General features: G+C 29.4%; 1 protein-coding gene across 1 annotated transcript; it reads left to right on the top strand.

Moving 5' to 3' along the window:
- On the top strand, positions 5,923 to 6,837 carry LOC107628334 (basic blue protein). The gene is made up of 2 exons (XM_016331056.2): positions 5,923 to 6,169; positions 6,559 to 6,837. The coding sequence occupies exons 1-2, from the start codon at positions 5,995 to 5,997 to the stop codon at positions 6,756 to 6,758; spliced, it is 375 nt and encodes a 124-aa protein (XP_016186542.1). The 5' UTR covers positions 5,923 to 5,994; the 3' UTR covers positions 6,759 to 6,837.

Below are 12,529 nucleotides of genomic sequence, written 5' to 3'. Positions count from 1 at the left end.
CTACTACTATTATTATTATTATTATTATTATTATTATTATTATTATTATTATTATTATTAGTAGTAGTAGTAGTAGTAGTAGTAGGGTTAACTACGATTTTCGTACCTAAGGTAGGGGTTGAAAATTTTTTTCGTTCCCGACCTTTTTTTCGCTACAAAATTATCCCAAAGATTTTAGTTTGTTTTAAAATCGTTCTTCGAACAAAAATGTCATTCCCCCTCTTTTTCCAGAATGCAGAAACAGAAGTAGAACGCAGGAGCAGCATGCAGAAGCAGAATGTGGAAGCACAAAGCAGAAGTGAAGCAACAACAACAATGAAACAACAATAACTAGAAGAACAATACCAACAACAACAAGGGATAATAAAATCAAACAAAACCAAAAGCAAAACCAGAAAAATTAAAGAAAAAAGGGCTGCGGCAGTGGTTGGGGAGGAGGGGCTGCGGCGGTGAACTGCAAATCGCGAGGGGAGGAGAGATGCGATGGTGGTGGCGGATCACGTGGAAAGGGCTGCGGCAGTGGTGGTGACGCCGCGAATTGCGAAGAGAATAGCGATGCGGTGGCGGCGGCGACGTGGGTGTGTGCTGAGGAAGAAAGGAGCAGCGGCGTCGGCGACGGCGTGGAGATTCTCCACTCTCCATCATAGGGGGTGGCGCTACCTTTCTTTTTTTTTGTTTTATTTTATAATTTTTTTAGTTAAGAGTAAAATGGTAATAAAAATAAAATATTTAGTAAAAAGGACGATTTTAAAATAAACTGAAACTTTCGGAACCATTTTATAGCAAAAAAAATGCCAGATGCATTATTCATTAAATGCTAATTGTAATATAATTGTAATATAATTATAATAAAGATATTTTTCTAAAATAAATTTAGAAGAGAAAATAATACTTTTATTTGGAGAAAAAAAGAGTTCATGAGAAATTGACATTTTACTTTTATTAGTTGGAGAGATAATTCAATTTTAGTATATTAAGTAGATATAATTATAAATAGGTTTAATTAGTAATTACTCTATTGGTCCCTATAGTTTCACAAAATTTTCAATGAAGTCCCTATACTTTTTTTCCTTTTAATTGGGTCTCTGCACCAATTTTTTTTCAATTAGGTCTCCCTTAGCAGTAATTTTCTTAATTTTATAGGGACCCAACTAAAAAAAAATTGGTGCAGCGACCCAAATAAAAAAGAAAAAAAAGTATAGGGACCCAATTAAAAAAAATTTGGTACAAGGACTCAATTAAAAGGAAAAAAATATAGGGACCTAATTGAAAATTTTGCGAAACTATAGGGACTAACAGAGTAATTAAACCTTATACATATTTATGTATATAAAATCATAGATATTAAGTTAATTAAGTATACTACAATGTTTTTGTTTATTTGTGAGAATTTTTTCTCTTATTTGTGAAGGTTTATAACCCCCACCAGATGGTTTATGCGGATTTCTAAAACCTCCAAAATTTGAGGTGCCACAAGGTTTTTTGTGGGGGTTTTTAAAAACCTCCATAATCTATTCAGTCGGGGGGAGCGGGGGAGGTTTATGTGTGTTTAGTAGGGGTTTTATATTAGACTTTTGTGTCAGTTTTAAATCACTTTTGTGGCAGTTTAAAACCCCCACAAATCGATATTTTAATTTAACAAAATTAACTATTTTGTGAGATTTTTAAACTTCCACAAATCTTGTAATTATTTATTTATTTTTAATTTTAATTCATTCATTAATTTCATATAATTTACATATTCTCAAATTAAAATTTTATTTTTTAATATGAAAATTTAAAAACTAAATTTTTTATAACACAATTCCTCAATATAAGAAATAACTCTATATATAAAATCATTCTCCGAATGTCAATTTCTATCACAAAATAAAGCTAACCTCTTTATTTGAATCAGCAATAATTAATAGAAAAAGCACAGAATTCAGATATGATATATTACACAATGATCATCACTGCCAAGCATTATTATGTACAACATATTATGAGTATACATCATTCTAAAGCAACTCAGATTAGAAGCAACAAAAATGCAATAGTGATACAAACAACAGGCAACAATTGAACCTTGATAAAGTTATTTCTGTAAATTTGTTCTTGAAAAATGCTAGTAAGCCAAATACACTGCAATCAATAATGAAACGATAGCACCTTCTTTTGTGTCCAGGACAGAGACAATAACATTGAATCGTTTTATGAAGAAGTGGCAATAGCTTGATAAATCAAATTCCATGGATTTGCTTACCTAAATCTCATGACCTCATAAGGAGAAAGGATGACCAATAGAAGTGCTAGAAATGGCAACTCAAGTTCACCTTGAAATAAAGATACAGTAGAAAATTTTTCATTCAATTAGTTTTTGAAGGTATGAAGAACAAAATAAATAGGAATTATTTTCGTTATTTTGTAAAAATTTTCATTCAAGTCTTCATCGCTACCCCACCCCATGTGACTCACTCTCTTTCTCATACCTTCCCTCTTTATTTTACTATTTCTGTTTCTATAAAATCATCCAATTTTTCCAATAGTTACACTATTAATTACACATGATAATGAACATGTTTTATATCAAAGAATTCTAATACGGTTACCATGTTTGAGTAGCCAATTAAATTCTAACATCATTTTCTAAGGAATTAGCTCCCTCAGTAAAAAAAACTCAATCTCCATTGGTTCAAGCCTTTTCTCTTTACAGTCAGACTCCAAATTAATAAAAAATTTCGTATTATACAAATTGATGTTTGGCATATTATAATATTATAGAATTATAAAGCATTTGAGACATTCCAAAATGATGCTTACAGAAGGCACATGTTGAAGTGCCATCTGAACATAAACTTCATCAGTTTCTAGGTCAGCCTACTAAAAAAAACCCCAAAAATTAACATACAATCAAAATAAGAAAATTTCAGATTTTTCATATTGATCTTTGGCTCAAAACTAATACAAAAACCAAACAAAAAAGGAAAATTTTCATACATGCAAAGTAACATTGTGAAGGAGACACAACAACTTGGATGGAAGATTGGGATAATTAGGAATTTGTCCATCCATATCTTTCTTCAAAGACGCTGCGACCTGAAACAAACAAAAAAAAAGATTCAAATCAAATAAATAAACAATTAAATGCTTGCTTTGATTATAGCTTATTTTGGATTCAAAATCCAACTCCATAATTGAAAAGCTTAACAGCTTTTTTAGCATGTTAAAGAAGTTGGTTAGGGTAGTTAAGTTAGAGTTGACCTGCTCATTGTGTTCTTGAGAGAAGTAGAAGATGTGTATTCCCGCCAGTGGAAGGCCAGGTTCACAAAAAGTTTTAACTGAGGGAGCTAATTTCTCATAAGCCAAAATCATAATACATTATATATACTTCAATTTGCATAATTTAAAAATAATTTAAAAGACAGTACAACATCACCATAGAAACAGAATAAAGAAACTATGGAACAGAGAATAAAAATATAAAATACAGATCTAAAAACGCATTGGTTACTAAGAGAGAAATGATAAATCCAAGACAAAAAAATTCTTTTAAATATAAACTAGTTACTAAGGTTTGTATACACTTAAGGTAAACAAAAGAATCTAATCTTTCAACAACAAAAAGACTAAATGCCATTTGCAATTAAGAATTGGCTAAGTATTCTAGAGCAGTTAAGAATAATTGCAAGAGAAGTAATAAAGAATAAAATTAGAATCCAAAACAACAATAAAGTTAAAACAAAATTGGTAACCAAAACAACAATCAAATCTGTTCTAATATAGCTGGATATTATAGTTAGAACAGCTCAATCAACTTCCCATATATGAGACAATGAACAATAAAAGATTTCTATAGATACAAAAAAATTGTTTATTAAGATAGCATAATAATTAAGAAATAAAGTGGAAGCATTTTGTGCCAATATGCAAACACATGGAATAAGAAGCACAATTTTACATGTGTTTTCTAAACTTGAAAGTGATCCTTATTTTACTGAGATCAAAGTCTGACCATCCACTTAAGTGCTCATAAATTCTATAAGAGTAGAAGCATGATGAACCTCAAAGTAGTATGAATCTAAAATTGATCACCCACAATAATTAATCCTGAACTTAGGATTTCAAGAAGGTAATGAATAATAAACAAAATCTTGAGCAAAGACCTTTTGTCAATGTTTAAGGTCTCAAGAGAAGGATCCCACATTCTTGTAAACGAAACCTCAACTTGTTCATCATTTTGAACTATAATTCTGAAAATCATTCCTTGAATCCTGGAGTATAACATCTTCAGTTCACATTTGTTTCAAATATTATTGTTATAGGAGATGATTGAACACATAAGATTGAAGAAAGAAACACACGGCAAAACAGAGAGGTTAGAAAAATTGTATATATTTCTACTCAGGTGCAACATAAAAGGCACTCTCGATTTAGTTGTGAAATCTAATAAGTAGTCGCATTTGAATATAACTTTATTGAGAATTGACTTGGTGGCATAATATCAAACACTGACACCATGCAGTTACAAAGAAGGTACTATTTCTATACACATCAAAGGTTCTTTTGATTCCTGGTTCACTCCAAACAAGATTCGAGTGCCTAAAAATCCAATTTGAAACAAAATTAGTTTCCAACTTGAGAAAGGTAATGCCTACTTGAATTTCAACAAGGTCATCAAGTAAATTTGCACTGCTATCTCTATAAAGCAAATCAAATTCACCAACACATATATTAGTCCTATACAACAATACACTAACTCTTAAAATAACAATTAATCATGATAATATGACATATCTAACGAATTCAAAGCAATATCTCTACAATAGTGTTTGAACCAAATTTCTTCCTCCACTTGAGCATGTTAGCATACATTAGCTTTTTCTTCTCGATATCAAATTTTCTTGCCCTTAGGAATCTATATGATAAAAAAATAGAGTAAGCAACGTAAGTAACATAACAAGATTATTTAGAAGAAGAAAAGGATTTCAAATATATATATATATATTAGTATCAAATTAAAAGAGTGTCACGAAATCAAAATTTAAAAATTAGCAAATCAATTTATCAAGATTTTAATTAAGAAAATAAACAATTCATCAAACACTTGGAGTGCTATAGAATTTGAAACAATGTTATCCATTAAGAGATAATAAAACTCATCGAATGTTATATCACATAGCAAAGCATTCAAAATCTGCGAATGAAAAAAAAAACGAATAAAAAGAAAAAAGAGAAGGAGAACCAGAAATTGAGAATGAGTGGAAAGAAGAGCATACAGAAGGGATAGAATGCCGATGAAAAACACGAGCATCATTGGCGGAGGAGAGTTGACCGAAGAGACACTTTCTCTAGATCTCAAAGGTTTGGGTGTTGCAATTAGATCTGGAAATACGTTGATGAAAGAAGCGTTTTGCCTTGATCTCAGTAGCATTAAGGCAGAAGTAGAAAGGAGATGAACTCTAGCAGCGGTGATAACAACAATGGCGGCAGTGGCGACAACAAAGATGGCAGTGGAGATGTCTATCGCGAGTTTAGGGTTTCGGTGAGCTCTCTTTTTTCGAGTTTTTTTTATTGAATTTTGTAAAAATTTTAATTATATGGTAATTCTAACAAAGGAGTTTTATTGTTAGTCTGTGAGAGTTTATCAAAATGTCACATTAATATATTGTGGAGACTTTTAAAAATTCTCCTTAAAAAATTTTCACAAATATATAAATCTTGTAGTGTAAATAAAATAATTTTAAATTATTATTTCTCTATTATTACTGATTTTTAATTGTATGCCAAAATCTTAAAAAAAATAGTTATTTATGAATGAGAGAATATAAAGATGTGAAACTCATAATTAGTCTTCATATAGATAGATATCTGTTGACAACATTAATTATTTGACACACAAATCCAAGGCCTTTAGTACTATTTAAACAAGTGGGGTATTGACGGTTTCAATCAAATACTTCCATAGGTGTCTTCTTAGCTCCATTCTTTTTGTTTCTAAGCAACTCTCAAAATATGGCCCCGGGAATAGGCAGTGCAAGAATGGCTAAAGTGCTATTACTGTGTATGTTGGTGCTTCACTCTGATATGGCTTATGCAGCTACCTATAGAGTTGGAGATGCAGCTGGTTGGACTTTTCATGTTACCAACTGGCCTAACGGAAAGCAATTTATGTCTGGCGATATACTCGGTAACTAATTTCATCTTTTTTTTTTTTTTTTTATAAAAATCATATAAAATTTAAACTTTCTATAATAATGTAAAAACTTCTACTAATAATAATATTAACATGCATTCTAAAAACACATATTAGATAAACTTTATTTATTTATATCATTTTTATAGATACCATAATGCATGTTTTTCATCTTAGTAATCTAATGAATCCAAACAGATCAACTAATTCCACCTTTCATGCAGAAGAGTTCTTAATTCTTTCTTTCTTTAACTTCTTTCTCTTTTCGGGTAACTACTATTTGCCTGGGAAAATATTAGTGAGGTTTCGAAGATTTATTTTCTCTTTTCTAGCACTACATAGATGACTCATCATTTTTATCTATTATTATTTTCAACATGCAGTATTCAACTATGCTGTTGGAGCACATAACGTGGTAGTAGTGAACAGAGCCGGTTATCAGACATGCAGTACTCCGCCAGGAAGCACGGTGTATGTGTCAGGGAACGATCGAATCACGCTCACCAAAGGATTGAACTACTTCATTTGTAATTTTCCTGGCCACTGTGAGGGAGGGATGAAAATTGCAGTCAATGCTATATGAGATTTCGTGTTTCATATGACGATTATTTTATAAGCTTAATCAATAATTATTATCAATGAATGTGCTTCTTTGAATTTAATTCGTGTATTTCCATAGGATACCTTCCATTTTCCCCCAATTTCTTAAACTTACCGAAGCGGGTCTGTACAAGTTGTCACCTGAATCAGATGAGTATTAAATTAGATGACAAAAAAAAATCTGTATAAAAGATAACTTATTAAATTAAAATTAAAAGTAAAAAATTAAATTAAATTTGAAATTAAAAATGTGGAAAAGAAAGCAACTTGAACGGCTGACTCTTTCTTTGTTAGGAGCTAATATTTTTATCTGTAATTATTACGGGAATATAAATTTTTTAAAATTACGGTTCACTTTATTTTGACAGTATAGATTATGCATGACACAAAAGATTTATAAAATCAAATTACTTTTATAAAAAAAATCATAGATTGACAAAAGTCTCTGGCTAAGAAGACCAAAGTATCTGTAGATAAAAAATCAAATAATAAAATTTTTAGTTATTATTTTTATATAAAAAAGTCTAATTTTTTATTAATAATTAATTTTAACATTCGTTATCTAAAATTCAAAATAATTTAACGTGTATACTTTTACATTTAATTAGGTGTTAACTATTAAGTCCGTTGCACAAATTGCTATTTTAACAATCTCGCTACGCTACCAACAGCATTTTTGCCAACATCTGCCAACTCTGATTTATAATTGTATTTAACGGAAGTGTCTTTGTGGATGTGTCTACTAAAAATATTTTTTTATGACTGTTTTTAATGGAAGTGTCTTTATAGATGTATTTTCTAGATGTGTCTCTTTATACATATATTTAAAATATAATAATTCATTATTGTTGGTAATAAGTTGGCAGATAATGTATTGGTACCCTATACTTTTCCTTAAAAATAATATTTTTCTCCTTGTGTATATAAAAATATAATTAGATATTAGCATAAAAAAATTATACTGATAGTTATAAAATTAACTCAAAATTAATTTTTTTTAAAATAATTGAATCTTGATTCTAACTTTTAATTATAACATTAGTATTCTCTCCAAATTATATGTAATAAATATTTAAAAGAAGAGAAATAAAAATATAAATTAGAAAGATAAGCAGTGAAAATTTAAAACTAAATAAAAAAACTAAAAAATTATGTATATAATAACAATAATAAATATTTTTATTTAAATTATATTATTTTGTTAATTTTATTTTCTGTAGAAGAGAAAGATAAAAAAAATAGAGAATGAGAGAAAAGAGAGAGAAAGATAAAGATGAAGAATGAGAGTGAGAGTGGGAGTTTGTTAATTTTGGAAGAACAAATTTTATTTTAATTGTAAAAAAATATCAAATGACATATTTTGATTTATCAAATTACTAACATAAAATATAAATTATATATAGAGTAAAAATAGTAGAGAGAAATAGAAAAATAGAGAGGGGTAGATGAGAGAATTTAGAAAGGGAGTTTATTAATTTTGAAAAAAATATTTTCTCTCAATTTTAATAAGAGAGTGTCATGTGACACATTTGATTATTAAATTAGATAGTAATATATGATATATAATATAGGTATATTTCAATTTTAATTTTAATGCAATTAAAGAATGGCATGTTGCATATTTTGATTGTCAAATTAGTAATTAGTCATTGATATTGATAATGATATATAAAATAGATAGAGTGATTGAATGAATGAGAGAAACATAGAAAAGAAGAGGGATGAGGGGAGAACTCTTTAATTTTGGAGAGAAAGATTTGATTTTAATTGCAATGAGTGAGTGATATGTGATACATTTTGGTTGTAAAATTAGTAAAGATGAAGGAAGAATTTTTTAATTTTGGAAGAAAAGATTTAATTTTAATTAGAATGAGAACATGTATATTTTGGTTGTAAAATTAGTAAGAAAAAGAAGAAAATTCTTTAATTTTAAAAGAAAATATTTAATTTTAATTATAATAAAAAAAATGAGATATAACACATTTTTTATTATAAAATTAGAGATCATAATAGATAATAGATTAAATAAATCTTATTAGTTGTCAAAAATTGGATGAACCTTATCCCAAGTTGCTAGACAAATCATTATGCCAATTCGGGAAGTTCTATGTTGTTGAAAACTAATTTTTTTTTTTAGCTTGTGAAGAATTTACTCAGTAGAATCGTAGTGATACATCTGAGTCTAAGAGAAACTGTAGGTGACTACTAAGTTACTTACGTATGTATGCATGCGGTCCGGGGACAGCTAGGATGGAATCGAAAGCATCTCCGCTGACTAAGATGATAGGAGAATGGGAAGACAGCCTGATCAAGAAGTCTTATGTCCTCTGAGTCGCACGGCGTTTTAACCGAAAGAACTTCTTTCGCAATTCATGCTTTTCTGTGCAGCGTGATAATTTGAGAGTCAGATGATTTATATTAAGAAAATTATATGGTACAGATCTAAATCTGTACAGATTTAAAGATTTGCTTACTTAAACCACACTTTCTAAAACCACACTTTTCACTTAAAACCGTAGCTCTTCACAAAAAAAAGCGTCACCTAATGGAAAAAAGTAAATTAGAAGATTTAAGAGAAGAAATAATTAAGTTATCAAAATTAATAGATCAAAAATTAATGATTTTAACTAATGTTAACTGTAATGACACCGAATTCTTAAAATCAATACAAAATGATTTTTCTCAAAATCTTTATTTTACTATAAGCTTTATTGAAGGACTTCAAAAACCTGAAAAAACTTATTTTTCACACGAAATTTCTAAGAAATGTTATCATGGAAATGATTCCCCACATCTTTATCATACTTTTAACCCACAATTAAATTCTATAGTAGATATGCTTGAAGAAATACTAGTATCCATAAAATTTCAAAGAAATAAGGAAAAAGAAAATCCAAAAGAAGAAAAATTTCAAAATATACAAAAATACCATCAAAATACGTTCCTAAAATCCAGGAAATGGAAGGAGAAAGAATGCTCGATTTAGACTATAAAATAAATGAAAAAGAAATTTTCGAAAACTGGTTGAATTCCTTCTTATTAGAAGCCTTTACTAATCCAAAACTTAATGAATTATCTGGAAGAAACATTTGGAATTACATAGAGTTTCATACTAAAGGAGCTATAAGAGATTATATGACATCAATAGAAAACCAAATAATAGAAGAATTAGCAACAAAAATAACAGCTTACTGTTGGTGATGCTCATAAACTTCCAAGAAAAGATTCTATTTTAGAAAAAATCAAAGGAGCAACTTGGTTTTCATCTCTTGATGCAAAATCATGATATTGGCAACTTCGTTTAGACGAAGAAACAAAGAAATTAACTGCTTTTACTTGTCCAACAAAAGAATCAACAAGTGTGTTGCTCTATGAATGGAATGTATTGCCATTCGAATTAAAACAAGCTCCAGGTATTTATCAAAGATTTATGGAAGAAAATCTAAAAGAGTTAAATGAATTTGTTTTAGTGTACATTGATGATATACTAATTTTTACAAAACAGGATAGAGAAGATCATCTTCAAAAATTATTAATAGTTTTAGAAAGATGTAAAGAAAAATGATTAGTTCTTAGCAAAAAGAAAGCAAGAATAGCAAAACAAGAAATAGAGTTTCTTGGATTAATTCTATCCACTCAAGGAAAGCTAAAACTTCAGCCAAATGTCCTAGAAAAGGTAAATTTATTTCCTAATAAAATAGAAGATAGAAAACAATTACAAAGATTTTTAGGGTGTATAAATTATATTTCTAATCAAGGATTCTTAAAGAATATAACAGAATACACTAAAATCGGACATCTATCAGTTTTTCCAGTATGGATTAATTGATACAATTTTAATTTTTAATGATCTAAAAATTATTAGTGAGTTTCCTGCAGGATTCGTTGATGCAGTGAAGAGATTTAAAAAGATGATTGACAACGTAAACCCAAGGGATATATCCCTAAAATTTACGAACAGTCAACCTATTTTTAATGAAGAAGAAGAATGCTTGGTTCCAGCACACCAAGTAATATTCATGTCCGTCTTCCCAGGAAATTTTCAACCAATTGATCAAGTTCAAGATTTAACAATCTACAGTCATGAAGGAAGGCTAGCCAGCACACTAGCAAGGGTCTTCGAAAGAACTCAAAAGATAAGAAGAGAATCTCACACAAGAATTAATTATAAAAGAAGAAATACTTTGCTTGTGTCTAGTAAAAGGAATGAAATTGAAGAAAGAGAGATGAGACTCTTAGTGGAATTTGAATCAGCATTCTACAACTTATCTGAACTCTTAGAAAAGCTCCCTGAAGGGATAAAGAGGAATCTCTGCTATTTGATAAAAGACAGAGAAGACCACAAGTACCAGCTATGCGTCTCAGAGTTATCTGAAGAAAGCAATAATAAAACGGAATCAACCCACATGATAAAGGAAGAAGACAACGCATCTGAAGGTCACATAATGAAAGAGGAAGACAGCACATCTGAAGCATCTCTCAACATTATTGCATAGTGACGTAAGCGCTTAGGTCATAGAGTACCAACAATGTAGCTGGTGCAAGATAATAAACAATGACGTAAGCAATGACGTCATAAGAAGGGTAAGGATGGGAATTGTCCATCAGACCCAACCATTATAAATAGGTTGCTTAGGCAATTGTAGAAGCATCAGAAAATAGAAAGCAGGAGGCTAAGAGTACTCATATGCTAGGAGAGCAAGGAGGAAGCAGCCGAGGCGATTATATAGTCTGAAGAAGAGTTTCCTTAAGGGAAAAATAGTTCTAAACTCTCCTCTGGAGTTAGTATCTACAATCTCCCCTCTGGAGATAAAAACCCCTTATGTAAAATATACTAAATAAAGGAAGTTTTTCTCCAGAAAGGTACATCTTCATTCTAGTCTTTCAATTATGAATTATTTAGAAAGTTTAGAATTAACAGAAGAATCTGATTATTATAGATTAAAAACAAGATTGAAAAACTATAAAAATCAGAATTATAAAAGTAACATATTTCAATTCTATACAAATTATAAACTTATTCGAAGTAAAATATGAAGAGTAAAAATTGGTATCAGAGCCAAGTTAACGATTAAGGGTAACACTTTTTCTTTAAGCAACACTTTTAGTGACACGCTTTTTAGCCACAAAAAGACAAAAATCTGTACACCCACATCTGTACACTATAAGGCCCCTTTATATTATATTGTAATTACAATAGCTAGCATGTTTTGGAATAAGTGTTTTATTATATATATATAAATAAAAAAACTACTTTTCGACGTGTGGGAATTGGATCCAATATTTGGATCTTGAAGCAAAGTCCAACTAGACTTTATTTTTGGTGGTTAGTTTTTGGATGGTTTCTAACAAAAACAAACACAATCTAGTTGAGATCAATAAAGAATGGACTCTTGTCGTATTGGTTTTGAATGTTGAAGAGAGAATCTTTTGAACCTTTTCGGCGTGGTAGCGGTGAAAATGGATCTTTTTCAGTTTTTTTATTATTTGAGAGAATAAAGTGTTATTTCTCACATTTATTTTTATAAATGAGATAAAAAATAAATATGAGAGAGAAAATAATAAAAGATAAGATTAAACACTAAACATTTTCCAATTTTTTTATTGGAGAGAATCCACTCCCGAACCAAAAATGGCATATGAGAGGGCTAAAATTAAATGTAAAATAAATTAAAAAATATAATGTAATAAAAAATTCACAAATTATACTTTATAATATGTATGTCAAATCAATAATTATATTATATAGAAGGT

The sequence above is a fragment of the Arachis ipaensis genome, chromosome B02 (assembly GCF_000816755.2).
Source record: "Arachis ipaensis cultivar K30076 chromosome B02, Araip1.1, whole genome shotgun sequence".
NCBI lineage: Eukaryota > Viridiplantae > Streptophyta > Magnoliopsida > Fabales > Fabaceae > Arachis > Arachis ipaensis.
Note: the sequence above shows the minus strand (reverse complement) of the source record. Positions and strands in the feature narration are given on the sequence as shown.